General features: G+C 43.8%; 1 protein-coding gene across 3 annotated transcripts in view; it reads right to left on the bottom strand.

Moving 5' to 3' along the window:
• The window catches only part of pde8b (phosphodiesterase 8B), a 48,448-nt gene extending 24,559 nt beyond the window's left edge, over nucleotides 1-23,889 (bottom strand). For 2 of the 3 annotated variants that reach the window (XR_010795460.1, XM_066645200.1), the window contains exons 1-12: nucleotides 21,008-21,274; nucleotides 12,275-12,331; nucleotides 7,578-7,768; nucleotides 7,398-7,457; nucleotides 7,123-7,180; nucleotides 5,071-5,159; nucleotides 4,260-4,338; nucleotides 2,641-2,781; nucleotides 2,092-2,180; nucleotides 1,940-1,994; nucleotides 1,153-1,204; nucleotides 541-618 (exon numbers count right to left, since the gene is read on the bottom strand). Coding sequence is in view for 2 of the 3 variants with exons in the window: in XM_066645200.1 (XP_066501297.1) it covers nucleotides 541-618; nucleotides 1,153-1,204; nucleotides 1,940-1,994; nucleotides 2,092-2,180; nucleotides 2,641-2,781; nucleotides 4,260-4,338; nucleotides 5,071-5,159; nucleotides 7,123-7,180; nucleotides 7,398-7,457; nucleotides 7,578-7,768; nucleotides 12,275-12,331; nucleotides 21,008-21,274 (1,216 nt within the window). In the remaining variant the exon portion in view is untranslated. Of the gene's footprint in view, nucleotides 1-540; nucleotides 619-1,152; nucleotides 1,205-1,939; nucleotides 1,995-2,091; nucleotides 2,181-2,640; nucleotides 2,782-4,259; nucleotides 4,339-5,070; nucleotides 5,160-7,122; nucleotides 7,181-7,397; nucleotides 7,458-7,577; nucleotides 7,769-12,274; nucleotides 12,332-21,007; nucleotides 21,275-23,787 lie in introns of those variants that run through there. The other variant, XM_066645201.1, reaches the window with a different exon arrangement.
• Nucleotides 23,890-24,763: the final 874 nt, after the last annotated feature.

The following is a 24,763-nucleotide window of genomic DNA, read 5'->3' as shown; positions in this document are numbered from 1 at the left end:
GACAGTGGGAGTGCTGATGTCATCACCACTCGCCGTGTTACTGAGTAAGCACACTCTCTCTCTCGCACTCTATCACACATACACACACACACACACACACATCTTTTTTCCTGTAATTAATAGGTTCCCTTGTTCCAACCCATGCTTTGGTTTTAAGTCAATGTCAGGAGATGTGACCAAACGCATGTTTAAAACTTGCCCCACACCGTCCCCAAATAACTCCATACCCAACACAAACAAAGCTCGGGCTGTGGAACAGTGGAACGGAGCTCCCACATTAACTGCTAACCTCATTGATGTTTTTGTGGGTTAGTGTTAGTGTGTGTTGTGCTGGTGTAGAGTGGATCAGATACATCAGTGCTGCTGGAGTTTTAAAACCCCTCAGTTTCACTGCTGTGTTATGGCTGATTAGTGAATGTGTATTATGTGATTATTTAAAACAGGTTCAGCTTAGAAAAAAAAGCTTAAAACAGCCGAAGATTAAATAAACAAAATGACAGTTTTTATGAAGTTTTCAAAAAGAAACCAACTCTCTCTCACCATCGCTGCTGCGTGAGCTGATTGACCTGACGTCTACAGACTCTTTTCTCCGGTCCTTGTGACGTAGGGAATTGCATTCTGGGTACAGAGGTAGAATGGAGGATGAGTGCTTGGACACACACACACACACACACACACACACACACACACACACACACACACACTCATTTGCGTCGGCTAAGAAGCCTCATTCCTCCTGATACAGTAAACATACAAAAAGCATCATCTTCGTGATTATCTTGTTATCTCAATTAGTGAAGCTGTGTGTGTGTGTGTGTGTGTGTGTGTGTGTGATACAGTTAAAGTTTATTTGCCATACAGATACTAAATGAGGTCTACTATAATCATATTTATCCAATACTTTAAACTCCACAAACATAAATGAAAATAAAAATGTAATATTTAAATTATTTCAAATGCATTCTGCAACAAAAACTAAATCAGGTCCTGATCAAATCACACATCAGTATTAAACACAGACTGATCTTCTGTGTTTTTCTACTTTAGAGGCCAGCTCACACATTGTTCTTAGGAGCAAAACAGTACAAACTTAAATATAATCTTTGTACATTGCTGGGTAGTGTGTGTGTGTGTGTGTGTGTGTGTAGGTACCTGACGGTGGGTTGTCTCCATAACTTCTTTCATCTCTATTGATCTTATGAACCTGCAAACACACAGATCAGATACGGCTGCTGATCGGAGCACCTGAAGAAACCCATGCAGACAGTGACCCGAGACGGGGACTGAACCCAAGACCACAAGAAAGATCCTGGAGCTGTGTGTCAGTGACTGCAGCACCCCCACACCATCCTCCGTACATACATCACAGTTTTCACTGAGTGTTTGTTATCTCCAATAGCATGGAGTGGTATTAAAATTTGCCAAAGTAGGAACACTGATTCTGGACACACTCCCATTGAGAGCAAAACAGACAAGACCTTCACAAGGAACAACAGAGCTCAGTGTGAACGCTACTCATGAGTGTTTTTCTTTTTGAATTATGAGTGGAGGGGAGTGCTCTAGAGGACCAATGACCTTTGAATTCAACACAAATGATCAAAGATAGAGAGAGACACACACACACATCCCCTGGCAAACACTCTTCACCCTTTCATCTAACCATCCAATAGAACCATGCCATCCAAAACATCAACATCCAGTCACCATTTAACTCTACTCAAAACGACCAATCAAAAAGCACCTACGGTAAATAATACAGTGAATCAGTCACAGTATCTGACTGGACCTGTATCTACTCCCTAGACTTGGTCGTGTTTAAAACAGGTATAGTCCAGAATCTCTGACCCATCCAGGTCACTAAATGTCAGTATGGACAAGAACCACTGGAAACCCGAATGACTGCTGACTGTATTTCTGTCTGAGCGAGGTAAACACCCACCTGTCTGTGACTGTCACAGTGAGGCCTCTTGAGGGCGACAAAATGCCGGAACTTTCTACAAGACGAAAAAAGTAAATAAATAAATAATGAGTAACACGCAGCAGGTTCACGTACGTTGGATCCAGCGAGACATCAGAGGTCACGTGACTTACCCTCCTTGACCAATGACAGGAGTGATTTTCACGTGCTGCTGGACGCTTTCTCCCGACTTCTTCCTGCCGTACGAAATCCCCTGCCACTCCTGTTTACACAAACACCTTGTTTATTATAGCAGTCACGTCAAATACAAGGCATAACATTATGTGCAGTGCAGAAAAATAGTAGTTGTTATATAAAAAAAATAATAACTGTGGTAGGGAATAGCGCCCCCTGGGGCCTGGGACTGAACCCACCTATCCTGGAAAACCTCAACATCACTGAATGGGTTTGGGATTAACTTGGACTCTGAGTAGTGAAAAATGCAACCAACTTCTACAACTGAACTCCAACTGGAAGTGTTACATGGCAGTGACTACATTTTGTTGAGGTTTCTCTGTAACGTCTGAAAAACGTCTAATGTCCTGATGCTAAAAAATTATATTTATTTTTTATAACAGCTGTTTTTTTTAATTTAAACTGAGTAAATAAAAAGGTGATCTCTGATTGTACACAGTGCAAAAACAGACGACAGGCTGATGCACAGAGCTCTGTGATTGGCTGACCTTGCCCTTTTTGATGCAGGTGTTGATGGACTCCAGCAGGTCGGCACAGTTCTTATTACTCTTGGAAAACTCAGTCAGCTCTTTTCCTATCAGCTCTCCTTTATGGTAGCCCATCATCCGCTCAAAAGCAGGGTTTACGTACTAATAGAAAAAAAAAACACAAGGAAATACATATTCATTAAATGGTGGAAAATGAATTTTGTCACTGACTAAAGACAAACATGTATCTCCAAAATAGTAGCTTTACAGACATTCTTAATTTTCAATGGAAGTCATTCATTCATTCATTATCTGTAACCGCTTATCCAATTCAGGGTCACGGTGGGTCCAGAGCCTACCTGGAATCATTGGGCGCAAGGTGGGAATACACCCTGGAGGGGGCGCCAGGGCAACACAGACACACATTCACTCACACACTCACACCTACAGACACTTTTGAGTCGCCAATCCAGCTACCAACGTTTGTTTTTGGACTGTGGGAGGAAACCGGAGCACCCGGAGAAAACCCACGCAGACACAGGGAGAACACACCACACTCCTCACAGACAGTCACCCGGAGGAAACCCACGCAGACACAGAGAGAACACACCACACTCCTCACAGACAGTCACCCGGAGCGGGAATCGAACCCACAACCTCCAGGTCCCTGGAGCTGTGTGACTGCGACACTACCTGCTGCGCTACGGTGCCACCCTCAATGGAAGTCAATGTAATACAATTTTATACAGAGCTATTTTGGAGCATTTCTATTGGTCCATTCATTATGAAATATTCACACAGTGTGAAGGGCAGCTGCTGTGTTCAAACGATGTAGTAAACTAAAATATAGTAATTTTTTGGACAGTGAAGATATGTCACAAAAATTCCACCTTAAAAAGTCTCCCATTATATTTTGCAGGCCACCTTTTAAAAATCAGTCATTTTAGGCTTCCACCTTAAATAAATGACCACATCAAATGAACAGACACCTTAAAAAAACCCTGCCATCTGAAATACCGTCTCTCATTATATTTAGACTACGACTGCTGCTGGAATTTCACGTTCCACCTTAAAAAAAATCTGGCCATATTTATCCGGGTTTTCCTTAAGTCAAAGGGCCTTATGCTGTTATTCCTATGCATTAGGCTCTATGAGTATGAGTCTGCGTGCATTGTCTATGAGTGTCTGTGTGAGAGTGGCAAGTAAATGTCAGTGTTCCGGAAACTTCCGCTAACCATTTCCTATGAGACCATGTCCTGTTTGAACAAGCGCTGCGCAAAAACCGTACCCTGCATCTCAAAACTAATCACATTGTAGGAGAGAGAACCCTTTAGTGATAAATTTGGTCAAGGTGACCTTAACCATATATAAACATTTCAAGATGAACTGGCCATTCATTCATTCATTCGTCTGTAAGAGTTTCATCCAGATCAGGACCGTGGTGTGTCTAAAGCCACCCTGGAATCATTGGGTGTAAGGCAGCAACACCCACACCCACACACACACACACACAACAAAGACTTGAAATGACAAAACCTTACTAGCCAACCTGACGACAATATCCTCAGTTTCATATCATCAGAAAAAAAACAAGTTTTGAGCTCTGAGAGAGAGAAAAAAAGCTGTGATCCAAAACCCACCTGTATGACATGACTCTCACTAGTGATCTCGACAGCTTCCTGACACTGTTCCAATGCAGTGAAGACAGAGTTACAGGCTCTGTGATGCACACACAAACACACACAAGCAGGCAACACAAAAGTGGTTCAGTAAAATAGAACCCACCCACACAATACTCACTTAAATAACCACAGAAATGACATAGGTGTTATAGTAGTTGTATTAGTAATAATTTTAGGGTGTCCTCACACTAGGGTGACCAGATCTGAGATGGTGAAAAAGAGGACACGTCTCAAAACATGGGAATTTCTTTTTTAATTCATCCAAGAACTTACATTTACGTTTGGTCATAGCTGCTCGAGATGAGGGTAGGTACCTGAGCAAGGACTACTGATGTGCAGACTGACCAATTAAATGTTTACAGAGAAGGTTATCGACCAATAACGGTAGCTCTAAAGTCAGACCGTCCAATTAGAAGATTTTAGGCTACTTCACCACGCCCCCTTCTCACTCAAGCGAACCAATCGGAGTAGGGGAGGGCGGGACTAGTTTGTGAACGAGGCGCTTCTCAATTCTATGTAAGCTCTAGAAAAACTAAATCCCAGACGTTTGTGAAATTCTGCCTGGACATTTTTTTAAGTCTAAAAAAGAGGACATGTCCGGGTAAAAGAGGACGTCTGGTCACCCTACCTCACACTAGGCGATCCATACCATGCCCGGGTACGTTTGGGACGGCCAAAGTACTCCGGCAACATGGTACGAGCCAACCGGCCCAGCGAGAGTTCACCCTTTAAAAAGAAAAAGTTAAAAGGTCACAGAGTCACTATTTACCTCAGTTTAAACTGTGCACGAACCTCTCCGTGTTCTATTTGTATCAGCTCATTATAGCAGGCTGAAACACTGGTGTTCTCCATAAACCTCTGAGAGACAGAGAGAGAGAGAAACAGATATTAGAGACTATTACAAAGGACGTAAGAGGTAATCAATAAAAAAAGATCTCCCCTGTAGCTGCAGACCTCATAAAGCATAACAGTGTTTTACAACTGTTTTCATTGTGAGCCTATTTCTTATACAATTTCATATTAAATATCTAATCAATAACATAGTTTTGCAATAGATTGCATTTCCATTCATCTTAGATGTGACCCTGACAGTTTCTGCACTTCTAACTTGGACATGTTAAATGATTATAAAGACTGGAGTATAAAATAATATTAGCAAGAAGCTAAAGCTAATTAGCATAGCGTTTTTAAGCCACCCGTCACTATTTGAATAAATGTTTTGGAATTCTTAATGTAGGTGGACTGCATATCTGTTACATATCTGATATATCATCAATATATGTTTTTAGGATACAGATTTAATAAACTGACATCTGGAACAGCACTGGGAATGGCTAAGAAAGTGAAAACGTAGCTGTGAAGTCAGTTACACAGATAAAAGGCAGAATACACTGCTTTTTCTAAATCATTTAGCCATATTTAAACACTATTCTGAAGGTGTTTGAAGGTGATGGCAGTTGATTTCTGTGCCTAGAAGCCTTTTATAAGAAATACCTCTCTGCTTGTTTTAATAAGCTGAGACTTTCTAAGTGCTAAGTTCCTCTAAACTGCCTGGCTCCACCGCAGCCCAATAGGATTAGAGCAGCAGCGCCATCTCCTCAATCAGACACACAGCCCACTTCTGCTCTATTTCTGTACAATCCTCTTCTCTGCTTAAATCAATCTCACTTCTCTCAGAAGATCAGACTCACAGGGCAGTTTTACAATGAGGCTGTAGCTTTGTCGGAGGAATCAAATCCCGGCTAATACGTCAGACACGGAAATAGTCGGATGTCGGCTTGTAATCTGGACACGTACTTATCCCTGCTGATCAGACTCATCTCTCTCAGAAGAACAGGCTCAGGTACTGCACTTTTCCCCCCACATACACAGTCCCTGCACTACTGTAGCGAGAGTGGTGCTTGTACACTTCAAAAGGACAGGTTTTAATGTTTTTGTGCCATTTTTATCTCAATTTTTCTGCATATATTTAAGCCTCAGAGAGATATTATCTGCTCAGTGGAGGTCAAACACAGGCAAATGTGGAATCATAATGTGGGTAACGTATTGGAAACATATAAATCAATCAGGGTCAAGTGCCTGAAACCCAAACTGCAAAAAAAAAAAAAGCCACACCAGCCCCATTTCAGTGATGCTACAATTTACTGTATGCTAATGAAAAAGTGAGTTTCTGTTGTCTGAACTCAAGAAACGAACAGTTTAACAAACTAAACCCCTTTTGTAGGAAACTACAGTGGTCAGACAAACAAACAGCGCTCCTTGGCAATTACTCCTCTCCTTACATTTGGAGTATCCTGTATGATCCCTATGATTTCCGCAGTAAACTATGGTGGTGGAAGCATCATGAGATGGCACTGCTTCTCTGTAAACAGCACTGATGCATTACACGTCATCAAATAAAACACGAACGTGCGAGAAGGATTTTACGTCAGTGACTGAGAACCAGAATCTGGGGGCGACCCAAACATTCAGACAAATTTAACCAGAGACTGGCGTCTTAAACAAAACCGAAGATGCTCCTCCTCAGTTTGAACTGAAGCTAGGAATGATTTTGAAATTGTGAGTCCATCTAACACGCCTGAGGATAGTTTTCCAAGTGGAAAGATTGAAAGAAAATCTGAAGCACATTGACACAAAGGGAACAACTTATTACTGCAGGTGGTCCAAAGCTGTGCTTGTCAAAATAAAAGCTGGATTTATGGACTTACGTTTATCCAGAAATGAACACCAATCGTGTTCCGGTTGAACGGAAACCAGTGTGCAGTAACATTTGTGCTGAACTTGTATTTCAAAGTGTAGTGTTAATGAGGGGAACACTCACTCTGGAGAAACCAGAGCACAGCAGAGGCAGAACGGAGGGTTCCTCTTGATCTGAGGGACTGGAAAAGACAGAGAGGGATAAAGGATTAGAGGGGAAGGGAACAGAGAGGGTGAAAAAGGGATGAGAGTGAGGAAAGGCGTTTATTCCACAGTTGCATAAATGAACTCATTCTCTATTTGGCTCAGAGAGAGAAGAGAGGAGGGCAGTGGTTTGGGAAGAATGGAGGGATGAAGGATGTGTGTGAGGAGCTTGAGTGATGGAAAGGGGACTCTTACATTTGTGGCACAACAGCGAGGATAACAGTGTGTTCAGAAGGCTTGGTGGCTCGGATCAATCTGGACAGAGAGAGAGAGAGAGAGAAACACAAACGTAAACAGGTAAATAAAGACACACAAAGCATTGATACCTGCGAGGAACTCTGTGTGTGTGTGTGTGTGTGTGAGTTCATGCCTCACCGGCAGACTGTTTCAGCTTCGAAGTATCGAGAGTGTCTCCCGTCGATGATGACGATCTCATGATGTTTGTCCAGGAAGCATTCGACTGCAGACTCGGGCGTGCAAGCAACATTACACCTGAAACCTGCTCTCTCACTCGCCCACCAGAACGCATCACTCTGTCCATCCTCCTTAGCAAACACCAACAGCACCTGCACAGATGAGTCCACAGGTGACAGCCAGACACACACACAGTTAGAACTCTCAGTACATTAATACATCCTCTGTAGAGGACACATGCAAATGCAGCATTTTTCAGAAAAATGTATTACATCATTTTTATTCCTTTATGATTAATTATGCCATAAACTCCACACAAGCCACATTTTATGTTTTAAATTTCTCTATGTATTCCACAAATAAGCTTATAGTGTGTGTTAAAATGGGACGGCACGGTGGTGCAGTCACACAGCTCCAGGGACCAGGAGGTTGTGGGTTCGATTCCCATTCCGGGTGACTGTCTGTGAGGAGTGTGGTGTGTTCTCCCTGTGTCTGCGTGGGTTTCCTCCGGGTGACTGTCTGTGAGGAGTGTGGTGTGTTCTCTCTGTGTCTGCGTGGGTTTGCTCCGGGTGACTGTCTGTGAGGTGTGTTCTCCCTGTGTCTGCGTGTGTTTCCTGCAGGTGACTGTCTGTGAGGAGTGTGGTGTGTTCTCCCTGTGTCTGCATGGGTTTCCTCCGGGTGACTGTCTGTGAAGAGTGTGGTGTGTTCTCCCTGTGTCCGCATGGGTTTCCTCCGGGTGACTGTCTGTAAGGAGTGTGGTGTGTTCTCCCTGTGTCTGCGTGGCTTTCCTCCGGGTGACTGTCTGTGAGGAGTGTGGTGTGTTCTCCCTGTGTCTGCGTGGCTTTCCTCCGGGTGACTGTCTGTGAAGAGTGTGGTGTGTTCTCCCTGTGTCTGCGTGGGTTTCCTCCGGGTGACTGTCTGTGAGGAGTGTGGTGTGTTCTCCCTGTGTCTGCGTGGGTTTCCTCCGGGTGACTGTCTGTGAGGTGTGTTCTCCCTGTGTCTGCGTGTGTTTCCTGCAGGTGACTGTCTGTGAGGAGTGTGGTGTGTTCTCCTTGTGTCTGCGTGTGTTTCCTGCAGGTGACTGTCTGTGAGGAGTGTGGTGTGTTCTCCCTGTGTCCGCGCGGGTTTCCTCCGGGTGCTCCGGTTTCCTCCCATAGTCCAAAAACACACGTTGTTAGGTGGATTGCCGACTCAAAAGTGTCAAGAGTGTGTGAGGGAATGTGTGAGTTGCCCTGTGAAGGACTGGGGCCCCCTCCAGGGTGTGTTCCTGCCTTACGCCCAATGATTCCAGGTAGGCTCTGGACCCACCGCGACCCTGAACTGGATAAGCGGTGGTCTTTTAAATTAAGGTTTGAAAATCAAAAAAGCATAAGCATTTCTTTAAGACTGTATTTACATAAAAATATAACTCTTTTTATGGAAGGTTTAGTCGTACATAGACATAGTATTTAGTGTATTTTCTTCTAGATGTTTTCTTCTCTGGCTGCAGTCTGGCTTCACTGAAAAACTGTGAGCTGGTCCTGTGATTAAAAAGTTTGACCCCTACACTAAATACATGATCAATAATAGTGATAAAGCATGCATCTATGTGATCAGTGTGTGTGTGTGTGTGTGTGTGTGTGTGTGTGTGTGTGAGAGAGAGATGGATCAAAGGTGGAGTCCAAATTTCTTTGTGTTGCTGTGAAATAACAATAAACAGTGAATAGTTTCAGGTAAACAGTAAGTTAAGTTTGCCAAGTAACATTTTAGATTACATTACTAACTTAATAATAACCGATCCTGAACCAAGTGTTATAATCGAATGTTCTATAAATGAAAACGTGGATTGGACTTTGCCTGTTAAGAAAAGCATGTGCTGCAGACTGACCTGTCCCTACTGGGGGCGCTATGGAGCTTCTTCATTTCGGTCCGCACTGTTTAGCGAGTTTATATTCCAATGCAAATTGTATAGTTTGTATTCAGAAATTTTCCTCAGTATTATAATATATAAAATGTGATGTCTGTTAATAAATTAAGAAACCATATTTTAAATTTATAGCTGACTTTGTGATATAAAAGAAAATTGACAGAACCATTTTATAAGCATGTCGTATCATGACGTGACAGTGCTGTAAAAATGCCTGTGTTTGGATCCTAATGTCAGCTCTAGTTAAACTCATCTTTAGAACCTCATCAGTTATTTTGCAGCAAAATAAACAAAAAATAAACAAAGCTGGCCAATTACAAACAGACATGGAAAACAAAAATTACATTTATTTATGGGTCTCTCTAATTTACCCCTCTTGTTTACCCCTCAGTTTTTCTTTCCACCCACTCTCTTCCTCTCTTACCCCCCTCCCTCAATTTGAATCTCTCCCAAAATCAACAATCTGCTAAAGCTTACTGTTTACTGTCCCACAGCATCATCAACGTTCCCTGAAGCTTACAGTGTGTGTGTGTGTGTGTGTGTATGTGTGTGGGGTCCCGATTGTAAACATATAAGACGGAAAAAAGAGAAAGCCATGAGAAAATGCTGCACAAATGAAGGAAAATCAAAGCTACAGAAGCTTGTGCTTTGCTCTGCTGATGATGAAAGAGAGAAGAAAGAGAAAAAGAACGAGAGAAAAGAGAGGGAGAAATGCCACGGTACTGGTGTGTGAGTGTGAAAGTTCAACACACTTTCATCCCGAGCGACGCTGGGTAACCACAGAGCCCGGGTGAGAAATTCCACATGGGCCCTATCACACAGCGCACTAGTCCTTCTGCCACCTCGCTCAGGAGGCCCACTCACTCTGTACCTCCACTCGTCCATTACCGGGGGGCGCTGTAACCTCAGCGGAATCTTACTAGACCGGTCAACTCTCCAGAAAATGTTCAGTTCACAGTAACCCTGTATGGGGAGTATGGGTTCCTGAGACTTTATTTGACTTTAATTTATATTGTTGTCAACAAAACCTTGGTTTTTGTTTTATTGACATCATTTAAAAACAACCCTCGCTCAAGATCGACTCTGCTGTAGGTGCGGATGATTTAGCTCCATACCTAACACATGCCACATTATGCAAGTTAGTGTTCCAGAGTTCCCGTCTCCTGATGACGCCCTACTCGTATTTGTCCCTTCACATCAACCTGAACTTTGTGAAGCATTGCTATGCTGGCCGGGTGGGCGTTTCTCTTTAATTGTGAACACCTAACAGGAACCCAAACAGCCCAGTCTCACTATACCATCCCTCACAACAGAATTTTTCAAAAGGTCACAAAAGGGAAGCATGAGATGAAGCTTGGGGGGGGGGGGGAGAACCGCTGCTAACCTCACAGTCGAAAGAGAAACAGTTTGACACACACAGGTCCTGAAACATCAGGCGTAAAGCCGTCACAACATCACACAACCCATGTGTCCAGAAAATCCTTCAGGAGAACATCTGGTCGGCTCGAGCACAGTGACGTTATTCAAAAAAGAAAGGAATCTGAAGCACGGGAACTCTCCTGAAAGACTCAAACACTCAAAAATGAAACAAAATGGAGGTTGTGTAAAGAACAATGGCTCCAAAGTCTGCCACAGAATTCATCTCCAGCTTCAGGAACAGCCTGGTGGCTGTTGTTTCTGCTTCAATTGGCACCAACAGTAGATTTGATTGAACCATAAATTAAATGTACTTTTTTATACGTCTGAATAGCGTTTAGAAGAATCTGAGAAATAATATGAAACAATTTAGAGTGGAGTTTGTGTGTGGAATGGCTCTGTGATTTAGAAAGGCCAGTTGTAAAGTTAGCTTGTGAATGTGTGTGTGTGTGTGTGTGGGGATAAGGGTACGTTGTGTCCTGTGCTTTGAAGGCTGAAGAAAGACTGAGCCTTGACCACTGTGTGTGTGTGTGTCCTTAGTCAGCAACCTACAGTTAAAAGGTTTATCTGCCAGCTGTGAGAAGATTTAGAGGTCTTGCTGACACATTGTGTGTGTGTGTGGGGGGGGGGGGGAGTGGATGCCATAATATATCTGTCATAATATATATCATAATATATCTGCAGTAACAATGTCATTACACAAACCCCATTCCCAGAGAAGTTGGGACATTCTATACACTGTAATAAAAATATGTGTTGTATCTATTAATGATCAGTGCAGAACACCTCCCATATCTTGGCTAATGTAGGAAAAGCTATGGCTGCATCTCAATTGTGTACTACACACAACTACTATAGAGTATATACTATGTACTAACTTTAAACGCGTGGGTTTGGTGGCTTGTGCACTAAATATTAACACACTGCACCATTTCTTACTAACAGGACGTGACGAACTGCTGCAAAGACAATGCACGTCACACCAACCTTTTTTTTTTTTTTTCAAAGAATACAACTCAATATCTCCCTCCACACCATGTAGGGCATAGTGTAGGTCATCTGCACTAAAATAGTGGCACTGAATGTACTCTACCAAACATTATCAAACGTGAGAATCTCCTCTTTTTCTGTTTCCCGTTGAATTGTGGAACACTGTCCATCATCACCACCCTCAAACATCCACTGAGTCTAAGTTTGCACTGTGGACTTTTCCGTAAGCTCAACTCTCACACTTGTAGCTACACTACACCCTCAAACACTAGTTAGAATTAGTATTAAGCTCACAATTGGGACGCAGCTGATCTCTTTAAATGTTTAGAAAGTTGAGGTTCTGTACCTGTGTCGGCTCCTGGGTCAGACGCATCGGCCCGATACTTTCCTCAGTAGCAGAGACCTGAGAGAGAGAGAGAGAGAGAGAGAGAGAGAGAGAGAGAAAGAGTGCGAAAGAGAAAGAAAAAAGAGAGAGAGAAAGAGAGAGAGAAAGAGAGAGAGAGAAAGAGAGAGAGAAAGAAAGAGAGAGAGAAAGAGTGAGAGAGAAAGAGAGAAAGAGTGAGAGAGAGAAAGAGAGAGAGAGAGAGAGAGAAAGAAAAAAAAGAGAGAGAGAGAGAGAGAGAAAGAAAAAGAGAGAGAGAGAGAGAGAGAGAGAGAGAGTTAGCAATGAAGGTACAACCCTTAAATCTTAACTCTCTCCATTGGTTTCTTCTTCTTTACCATTATCTCGGTGTAGGTTGAAGTACTGATGTCAAAACGATAATTAACAGGCTTCTAAAACCTCAAACGTTCTCCAAATGTTCTCCAAACACCGTTTCTACAACGTCAGTAACTACACTATATTTTCTTTGCAGCCGGTCCCCAAACGTACACCAACATCGCTTGAATGCTGTAAACAACTCCACAAAACAACGTCCTCAGGTAAACATTCTCCTAATGTTGGAAGGAATTTCAAAAGTGATGGCGAGAGGAGGCGAAAGGCTGGTGTTGATGCTGCAGTGGCTCAAAGTCTCTCCACCTGCCTGTCATCAGCACTTAACACTCAGAGTAAGCTGCTCAGCTCACACACACACACTCTGACAACATAATCCTGAACTGTACCACATACCTCATCACCTCTCTCTCACTCTCATTAGTAGAGATATAAACAATTATTATTAGTGCATATTTATTTTAGATTTCTATTTTATTTATATTATGTCACACCCACATAAGTTTTACAGTTACTGCAACTACATCCATCAAAGATTCTTATCTACAGCTACTTATAAAAGTGCTTTGTCCTCTACAGTGTGATTTGAATGAATCATTTCAATGTGATTCACAAACACTGTGGATCAGAACATAGTATCACTGTTTTGAACCACTGCTTCTAAGAAGCTACCTGAGCTCTAATAGCGCCCCCTTGTGAAGAACTGTCATCCTGCTAAACATGAGTGAGTGAATTAATCATTTGTAGATGTTTATTTATAGTTGCTACTGACTATAACTCAAACCATTTCTCTCCATATCTTTAGGATCATTCTATTAATCATTCAAATAGTAGTCATTATTATACTATTAAGGATCAAGAGCCAAAACATTTATTTATCATAATTAAAAGTACATGAAGAGATTATAACAGGCGCACATACACACACACACATTCTCTCTCTCTCTCACATACACATTTTCACACACTTTTCCTGTTCCATGGCACAATATCTCCATGTCACGGCCTTGTCACATGTTCTGGCTAAGGACACAAACACATACGGAACAAAACGGCCCCTTCACACAGTGTGTGATTGTGTGTGAGTGTGAGTGTGTGTGTGTGGGGTGAGGGGGGGTGGGGTCGTGATAATATCAGCCACTGCTAAATTTAGCCTCTCGGATGACGCTATTGATCCATATTGGGACAGTGCCAGAAAAGGCAACATGAATGGGACCAAAGAGAAACACACACACACACACACACACACACACACACACACACACACACACACACACACAAGCCTATGGTTGAATGATAACAGAATTATGTTGTGACAGTGTTGACACACATTAGAATTATGACATTATGTGCAGTAAAATATTGAAATCTATTAAAACTAACAAATCAATAACGTGGCCGGGTTAAAATCTGAATTATTCTGACTATAACAGTACAACAGTCCGCCCCCCCAAACACACACTCCATGTATTATATTAAATACACACACACAGCTCTGTGCTGCTTTGAGAGCTCTTCCAAATGAACACAACACTCCCTCTCCACAGACAAAACCTCACAAGTGCACTTTCAGGAAGGGAAACACACACACACACAATGCCACAGACACACACACACACGCACACAATGCCACAGACACACACACACACGCACACACACACACAATGCCACAGACACACAGAAACAGTGAGTGTCCACTTGTATGTGAGTGTGTATAAGACTGCTGCTCGATTGTGTGTGGGAGTGTTACACGCTGTATTATGTTTAGCTTTTTGTCGCTGTGCATTATTTTAGTGTGTGTGTGTGTGTGTGTGTGTGTGTGTGTGTGTGTGTGTAAAGAAAAAAAAAAGTATTGCAGCAAAAACCAGGTAGATAATGAATGGCTCCAAATTTCCAAACAAAACCAGTGAGACGCTGCAGGCTTTGGCTAATGGGAGCTAATATATACAAACTCTCTACGACACACACACACACACACTCTCTTCACCAGTGTTTAGCATATCCATGTTTTGAACAGAGATAATGCAGAATCAAATCCACTTATTTCCATAACTTTGCAGGAGAACAAAAATAAGTGTTTCTTAACTTTCAATGGAAGTCAAAGTATAAAGATTTTATTCAGAGTTATTTTGGAGCATTTCTATTGGTCCATTCTTCATGGAAGTTTCACACAGTGTGAAGGACAGCTGCTGTGTTCAAATGATGTAGTAAACTAAACATCCACAAACATGGAAGTACATGTTTTTTTCTCTAGACCCACTGCTGAAAGAGTTAATGCTGCTCTGATAGAACCGGGTCAGAACACACAGGACTGTGCGGCTCATTCATCTTCTGTAACTGCTTCGTCCTGATCAGTGTCACGGTGAGTCCGGAGCCCACCTGGAATCCCTGGACACTTATGGACAGTTACAGCCAGTCAGCCACACTCTCACAACAGTGGACAATTACACACACTCACCCATTCACTCATATTCTCACAGCAGTGGACAATAACACACACTCGCTCATTCACTCATATTCTCACAGCAGTGGACAATAACACACACTCACCCATTCACTCATATTCTCACAGCAGTGGACAATTACACACACTCACCCATTCACTCATTCTCACAGCAGTGGACAATAACACACACTCACCCATTCACTCATATTCTCACAGCAGTGGACAATTACACACACTCACCCAGTCACTCATATTCTCACAGCAGTGGACAATTACACACCCTCACCCAGTCACTCATTCTCACAGCAGTGGACAATAACACACACTCACCCATTCACTCATATTCTCACAGCAGTGGACAATTACACACACTCACCCAGTCACTCATATTCTCACAGCAGTGGACAATAACACACACTCACCCACTCACTCATTCACACATATTCTCACAACAGTGCACAATTACACACACTCACTCTCACAACAGTGCACAATTACACACACTCACTCAGTCACTCACACTCTCATAACAGTGGACAATTACACACATTCACCCACTCACTCATCCACTCATATTCTAACAGCAGTGGTCAATTACACACACTCACTCACTCCCTCATTCACTCATTCTCACAGCAGTGGACAATTACACACACTCACCCAGTCACTCAATCACTCATATTCTCACAACAGTGGACAATTATACCCACTCACTCTTTCACAGCAGTGGACGATTACATACACTCACCCACTCACTCATATTTTCACAGCAGTGGACGATTACACACACTCACCCAGTCACTCATTCACCCATATTCTCACAACAGTGGACAATTACACACACACTCACCCACTCACTCAGTCACTCATATTCTCACAACAGTGGACAATTACACACACACTCACCCACTCACTCAGTCACTCATATTCTCACAACAGTGGACAATTACACACACACTCACACACTCACTCAGTCACTCATATTCTCACAACAGTGCACAATTACACACACTCACCCACTCACTCATATTCTCACAACAGTGGACAATTACACACACTCACCCACTCACTCATCCACCCATATTCTCACAGCAGTGGACAATTACACACTCACCCACTCACTCATATTCTCACAGCAGTGGACGATTACACACACTCACCCACTCACTCATTCACCCACATTCTCACAACAGTGCACAACTACACACACTCACCCAGTCACTCATATTTTCACAACAGTGGACAATTACACACACTCACCCACTCACTCATTCACCCATATTCTCACAACAGTGCACAATTACACACACTCACTCATTCACACATATTCTCACAACAGTGCACAATTACACACACTCACCCACTCACTCATTCACACATATTCTCACAACAGTGCACAATTACACCCACTCACTCATTCACACATATTCTCACAACAGTGCACAATTACACACACTCACCCACTCACTCATTCACCCACATTCTCACAACAGTGCACAATTACACACACTCACCCAGTCACTCATATTTTCACAACAGTGGACAATTACACACACTCACCCACTCACTCATTCACCCATATTCTCACAACAGTGCACAATTACACACACTCACTCATTCACACATATTCTCACAACAGTGCACAATTACACACACTCACCCACTCACTCATTCACCCACATTCTCACAACAGTGCACAATTACACACACTCACCCAGTCACTCATATTTTCACAACAGTGGACAATTACACACACTCACCCATTCACCCATATTCTCACAACAGTGCACAATTACACACACTCACTCATTCACACATATTCTCACAACAGTGCACAATTACACACACTCACCCACTCACTCATTCACACATATTCTCACAACAGTGCACAATTACACACACTCACTCAGTCAGTCACTCACACTCTCACAACAGTGGACAATTACACACATTCACCCACTCACTCATTCACTCATATTCTAACAGCAGTGGTCAATTACACACACTCACCCACTCCCTCATTCACTCATTCTCACAACAGTGGACAATTACACCCACTCACTCTTTCACAACAGTGGACAATTACACACACTCACCCACTCTTTCACTCACACAGCAGTCAACAATTACACACACACAATAGTGGACAATTACACCCACACACCCTTTCACTCACACTCTCACACCAGTGGACAGTTACACACACTCATTCACTCACTCACCCAATCACTCACATTCTCACAGCAGTGGACAATTACACACACTCACCCACTCATTCATATAAACTCACTTTAGACAACTTTATACACTCACCATGGCTACAAGCTTCTTGCCATTGTACTTTCCACCTGTCTTCTCTTATTCATACAATGAACCTTGCATTACAAACACACACACACAATTTCAAATGCATCCTCAAAAGCCAGTATACCGCACATGCTCACACACACCTGGAAACCATGGCAACCGACGAAGATGGCCATTTCTCGTCCTTATTACGCGAGTCCCATTAAAACACACACACACAGAGAGAGAGAGCAGAGTTCAGCAAGGATATTTCCCCCTGAATAGCTGATGACTGCTAATGATTGACCTTTGACAACTGACCCACAGCTCACAACAAACAAACACAGTCTTGACAAACACAGCAGAACAGTCTGGTTCCTGAGGTAAAATCACACTCATAATCCACACAGGGATTTAGATTTGTATGTTATATTTTCTCCAGCCGACGTAGACGCACCCTGAGCAGCAGAGAGTGAGGAGATGATTCTGCTTCCTTTGAATCAGCCATTAATTAGTCTGACTTCAGTTTTGGTTTTGGAAAAAAATTGTTTTTTTAGTTCCCCATTCCTCGCAAAGAAATACATTACCCATAGTGCTACATTAGCACAGAGTTCCACCAATCAGAAGACGGCAGCGTTACCACAGAGATTTAAACTGTGAGGTTTGGGGCCCGAAAAAAGCAAGGACTAGAAACCATAACGATAAAATACCAATCATTTATGCACAGAAAAACTATAAATTATTCAAATTAAATAAATAAATAAATAAAAATATAATAAAAAACATCTACACAGAAAAAAAAGTTCTGCGAAAACTGTTTTTGTGGGTGGCACGGTGGCGCAGCAGGTAGGTGTCGCAGTCACACAGCTCCAGGAACCTGGAGGTTGTGGGTTCGATTCCCGCTCTGGGTGACTGTCTGTGAGGAGTGTGGTGTGTTCTCCCTGTGTCTGTGTGGGTTTCCTCCGGGCGACTGTCTGTGAGGAGTGTGGTGTGTTCTCCGTGTCTGTGTGGGTTTCCTCCGGGTGACTGTCTGTGAGGAGTGTGGTGTGTTCTCCCTGTGTCTGCGTGGGTTTCCTCCGGGTGACTGTCTGTGAGGAGTGTGGTGTGTTCTCTCTGTGTCTGCGTGGGTTTCCTCCGGGCGACTGTCTGTGAGGAGTGTGGTGTGTTCTCCCTGTGTCTGTGTGGGTTTCCTCCGGGCGACTGTCTGTGAGGAGTGTGGTGTGTTCTCCCTGTGTCTGTGTGGGTTTCCTCCGGGTGACTGTCTGTGAGGAGTGTGGTGTGTTCTCTCTGTGTCTGCGTGGGTTTCCTCCTGGTGACTGTCTGTGAGGAGTGTGGTGTGTTCTCTCTGTGTCTGTGTGGGTTTCCTCCGGGTGACTGTCTGTGAGGAGTGTGGTGTGTTCTCCCTGTGTCTGCGTGGGTTTCCTCCGGGTGACTGTCTGTGAGGAGTGTGGTGTGTTCTCCCTGTGTCTGTGTGGGTTTCCTCCGGGTGACTGTCTGTGAGGAGTGTGGTGTGTTCTCCCTGTGTCTGTGTGGGTTTCCTCCGGGTGACTGTCTGTGAGGAGTGTGGTGTGTTCTCCCTGTGTCTGCGTGGGTTTCCTCCGGGCGACTGTCTGTGAGGAGTGTGGTGTGTTCTCCCTGTGTCTGTGTGGGTTTCCTCTGGGTGACTGTCTGTGAGGAGTGGTGTGTTCTCTCTGTGTCTGCGTGGGTTTCCTCCGGGTGACTGTCTGTGAGGATTGTGGTGTGTTCTCTCTGTGTCTGCGTGGGTTTCCTCTGGGTGCTCGGGTTTCCTCCCACAGTCCAAAAACACACGTTGGTAGGTGGATTGGTGACTCAAAAGTGTCTGTAGGTGTGTGTGTGTGTGTGTTGCCCTGTGAAGGACTGACACCCCCTCCAGGGTGTATTCCCGCCTTGCGCCCAATGATTCCAGGTAGGCTCTGGACCCACTGCGACCCTGAATTGGATAAGGGTTACAGATAATGAATGAATGAATGATTGGTTCGTTTGAGCACTTAAAACCCTTCATAGCTTATAACGATTTTTCCAAATTTCAGTGGAGAAAATGAAGGGGATATTTACTTTGGGAACCAGAGGCTCTGAAAAAGTGTGCAGCTGCTGTTCAGCTCTGTTGACAATGCCTTTAACAACCGATCACCTCAGAGCCTGCCTCTTACTCTGGGTACTGGATTCTTGCTGCCATCGTTCTCAGCTCATAGGAGGCTCAGATCCAGATCTCTGTAAAACTGCTTTGTGACGATTCTGTTGCGTTATGTTAATATAATTTGATTTACTGATTAAAGCCCTGGAGGGAGAGACAGGAGCAGGCTCGGCTCTCAGGATCTGACGGCACTCAGCCTTCACTTAAACATTAATAAAACATTTGCAAGGTGCTGATGTTGGACAATTCCTTTCTCGATCACAAATATCGCTCCAGTTTGTCCCAAAGGAGCCCCATCGTTGTTCCACAGCCCAGTGCTGGGGGGCTTTCAGCACTCGGACTGACACCTGGCACGGGGCATTGGTTTAGAAGAGGCGTCTACAAGGTTCTGGACATCTGCATGTACACCTTTTCATCACTGTCACCATCATCAGGCTCTAAACTGACCCCACCTCCTTCTGTCCTGCGGTGTGTGTGTGTGTGTGTGAGAGAAGGGGGAACAGTCCCAGTCTCATCATCCTTCTTGCATGTGATTGTTCACACCCAGCAGAGCCTTAAGCCAGAGGGGTAAACAGACTGCAAAACACACACACACACACAGCTCAGCTCATGATTCACATCCATAAACAGGCCTCAACCCTCAGCTCTAAGTAGTCCATCTGTTGCTCTGCATACTTTGATCAGACACAGCAGTGCTGCTGGAGTTTTTAAACCCCTCAGTGTCTGGACTGAGACTAGTCCACCGACCTCAAACCTCCAGCCGACAGTGTCCTGTGTCACTGATGAAGGACTAGAGGACGACCGACACACACTGTGCAGCGACACATGAGCTACTGTCTTTGACTTGTTTACTTGTACTTCAAGCAAAGAAGGACCTCTATTTTGAAAAAAACTAGGATTCTTTGTAACCAAGTGTAGCACAAGTGCTGCATCCTCCTCACGGCTCTAGCTAACGCGCTAACGTCACAAAAACAGGAACAGCAGAGGAACTTCTGCTATCTACAACGTCTCACGACATCTTAACAAAGCAAGAGAAACAGAAAGACAGAAGTAAAAAATGATGTTGTGCTCGAGCTCTCTCTCTCTCTCCTAGGGACTCCTCCAGCTGTAGCCCGGCAGTGAGCATGGGTTTATGTGTTTTGGGAGAATGGCTTTGAAAGGAGGGATGAAGAGAGGGTGGAATTTGTTTCTCAGCTGGGAATTGTCAAAAAAGCACCTGTGTTCTAAAAAAAATACCTCACCTTTAAAAAATGTTTAAGGTGTTTATACAAAAGTGTTTACACTACACAAAGCTGAGGATTATTTAAGGATAATAATTAGCCATCATCACTGATATTAGGCCTAATATAACTATTATCTTACTCAGCAACAACAAAATAATTTGCTAAAAATGTGTAGGAATTCAGCAGGAACCTAGAGAACCCTACACAGCTGCAAGTGACAAAACAAACAAACAAGGTTCGCTCTCCTCTCCACGCACCTTCACGCTAGCATGGCTGGTTTGGGTCTCGGCCTCGATGCACGCATGCGCAGTGCTGCTGCCGCCTGTGTGCGCGCGCCTGCCGCCGCTCTGGTAGGCGATGACGGCGGGGAGCGCGTCCGCCGCGTCGCTCTTCACGAGGAGCCCGTGCGAGCGCGCGCCGGCGGCGGCGGCGGCGGCGGGGTGACGCGGCGAGTTGGACTCGTCCGAGTCGCGGCAGTAGATCACGCCGCTCTGGGACACGTGGATGCTGGGCGCGCAGCCCATGGCGCGAGCGCGGGCCTCCTCCTCCTCCTCCCCCTCCGCCGCCTCCTGCGCTCGTGCCCGTTGCTGCTGCTGAGGATGATGAGGATGAAGACGCTCGCGCGCATTAAGCAGACAAGCCCGTCGCTGCTGTGGTCCTCGTGCGCCCCATCGCCCTTGCTACCGCGCTGTTACAGATGAAGTCCTCGCGCGCATTAAGAACATCCCGCGCGCTCCATCCTCCTCGTTCCCCTTGCTAAGGCGCGCTCCCGAGTGCACGCTCACGGCTGCTCCTCCATCGTCCCTTTGTTGGTTTTGTACTTCTTTTTGTTCTTTTTGTTCACAGGCGGATCAGCTCATGACGGTGGTCGCTGTTTTATTTATTTATTTCTCTCTCTTTTTTTTAATGAAGTGCACGAGCTGAAATCAAAGACCCATTGGTCGGCGCGCGCAGCTCCTCTCATCTCATCTCAGCAGCATTGCTCTACGCTTCTGCTACACGCGCGAGCTTGCGCATGCACACACACGTACACACACACACACGAGCGTCAGGAGCGCGCTCGCGCCGCCCACGCGCACAAACGTACAATGCAGGCAGCCTCGCGGCGTCAAAAATTTGGTGACTCCCCCCCCGTAAGCGACTGCTTTCTCCGCCCGCAGTCGTCTGCGATGCATGCGCAACAAACGATTTCCACAGTTTTAAAGGTGCACTGTGTCCATTAAAGGGGCTCTGCTGAGTGTCGCTCTGTGTGAACCACCACGCCCACCCAAGAGCGCGGATGAAGTTATCCTGTTGATTCTGGGAATTAAACCAGCGACCCTCCGGCATTAAGCTCGTGTCTCCAACTTTAAGGCCATGGCGCCCTCCCCCCAGTGTTAAAGCCCCCCCCCCAGCACTGGGCTGTGGAGCAGGGTCCGAGACCTTTAGGACGCACCGGGGTGGTGTTTGTGATCCAGAACCCGTGTCCAAAACCTTTTGGGCATGTGACACGTCGCTGAACCACTTCTCTTTCACTCCTCACTGAAAATACTGAACGCGTTTAAGGCTCATAAAGTCATTCTGATTAAAGCAACACTAGGTAACATTTTGTGTCCTTGTAATTCACTTCCACTGTTGCACAATGATTTTGAATCTGTAAAAATAGTACGTAGTGTTGCTTTAACTGGAGTTGTCTTCAGTTTTTTTGAACAGCAACAACACGCGCGAACGTTAGCGACTATTTGATTAAACAATCAATTGTGAAATTCATTATGTTGTTGCTAGGGCGTTGCTATTGTATTCAGGTAGTTGATAAGGTGTTACTTGATAGTCGCTATAGTTTTGGGATACCATAGCAGCAACCATTTAAAACAAACAAACAAAACAAAACAAAACAATGGGAACAGTACAGCAAGAATTCAAATATTGATTGACTTATTGAGTAATTAATCAAATAGTCCTCACAGTGTTGTGATTAACCACCACCCTTAACAACCACCTGAAACACTTTAGAAACATTATTATTATTCATATAATAATAATAACAATAATAATAAGTTATAATTATTATTATTATTTTGGATGTACTACTATATCTGAATAACAATTTGCAATCTGTCAACTTGAATTTGGCAGAGTGAATGAATTAGGGGAAAAACCAGTGTTGAATCCCTGTGCACCAGCTACAGAAAGTTACAGCAATGGACATAGTTTTGTTTGTCCTTGACCATCATAATCACGCACCAAGGACTGGCCACAATGTAAAGAAACAGGAGACAAACACACACAACCTCTCTGAACACCACATGTCCGTGCGCGCCCTCTGGCGGAGCAAAGTAGTTACTGCTGTGCGAAATCACTTAAATTCTATCTGTGGATTAATTTCCTTTACTTCATTAACATCAATGCCCTGAGTGTGTTTACTGTTAGCGGAGACGTCTGTTAGATGTATGTTAATGATCTGAAACAATCATTAAACCCGATTTTTAGACTGAGAATGAGATTAGAGGCTGATAAAATGATGTATTTATGAGTGAGCGAATTTACAACTGGGACGTTTAAACTACCTTGATTTTCTTAGATCTTTCAAAGGAAAAGGGTGAAAACCGACACCTGAAATTCCACTAAGATTCTTTAGTCAAGAGGAATTTATAAGATAAGGATTAAAAAGTCTGGGGCTAAACGTTCGTGTAGTTTATCTGAGGTTAATATTGGGTCAGAAAGATTTGTGAGACTTTGGTCCTGACTAATTACAACTGATGTCAATATGACGTCCAATGAATGTGTGTTTATAAATAAGTTAATAAAGCAGGTTCATTTAAGTCTCTTTACGAAACAAGGAAACGTGTAATGATTAAAAACTGCTCTAATCGTGTTATTTTAGTAAGTTACATGTAAGGCAGGTGATAATTAAAGGAAAGCAAGTAAACGTTGATGGAAACGTTCCTGGACACAGCGGGTTACTGCAGTTACAAGAGTCTTTTAAAGTTAACGGTCTCGTCTCAACGAGGTTACAATCCGAATACGTCGGGTTCACGTTCAGTCAGGAGTCTCTCACCTTTCTGAGCGGTCCGTTGGCCTTTCGGTTCATTTCCAGACTCCGTAATTTCCACAAGTTCTTCACCAAACGTCGCCGAGACGAAACGTCTACCCTCCACCATCTCCCCGACGGTGAACCTGCAGAAACTTGAGTTCTTACCTCTCTCTCTCTCGTGTCACCATGTGGCGAAAAGTTTGCGAGGTCCTAACGCCTACATTTTCCCTGACGAGGAAAGTGAATGAATCAATTCACTTCTAAGAATCGACTCACTTGAAGCGATTATTTTCTAGGTGCGTCCCAAGTTCGTAAAGAAACCCTTACGTAGTGTTTTCGGCACATTCCGACTCAGTTTGATTTTATCGGAACAAGTTTTTACATTTTCAGGAAATTTTTACTTATTAATGATATTATAAAGCAACAGTAGGTAGCATTTTACATAAAAAATAGAATCACTCCGATACTCGACTGAACTGTAACGGAAAATATTAGCAATAGCTAGCTTCTGAGGTTGCTACTCTGGGCTCGGCTCACCTCAGCACTGCAGAAACGGCACTATGTAACTATGTAATAATAGGATAACAATTTTATACAGGCATTTATGTAGAAGATACATGATTTTACACAAGAATACTGATAATAATGTTGTTCAGAACTGTATACATGTGTAGAACAATCCACAGGTGCTCGTACACTAAAGATAATGTTAGCAAAATTATAAAGTTGAAGTATTGACTTTGAAGCAAAAGAAAAGAAAATGAGTAAAGAGAAATAGTTAAAGCATTAAAGCAAAATGAAATGAAATCAGTCCAGACTCACTCACTCACCCCGCTTGCCTCCATCCAGCACGTCCAGGACTGAGGTCGGGGTCAGTCTGCTTTGCCTACGTAATGTTTTTGTACAGTGGAGATGTACTGGTTTGCATTAGAGGCTATATCTGTCAGAATCCATTACAAATAATCAAACTAAACTAAGCACCACCAAATTTCAGAATGGA

The sequence above is a fragment of the Hoplias malabaricus genome, chromosome 15, assembly GCF_029633855.1.
Source record: "Hoplias malabaricus isolate fHopMal1 chromosome 15, fHopMal1.hap1, whole genome shotgun sequence".
In the NCBI taxonomy this organism is placed as follows: Eukaryota; Metazoa; Chordata; class Actinopteri; order Characiformes; family Erythrinidae; genus Hoplias; species Hoplias malabaricus.
Note: the sequence above shows the minus strand (reverse complement) of the source record. Positions and strands in the feature narration are given on the sequence as shown.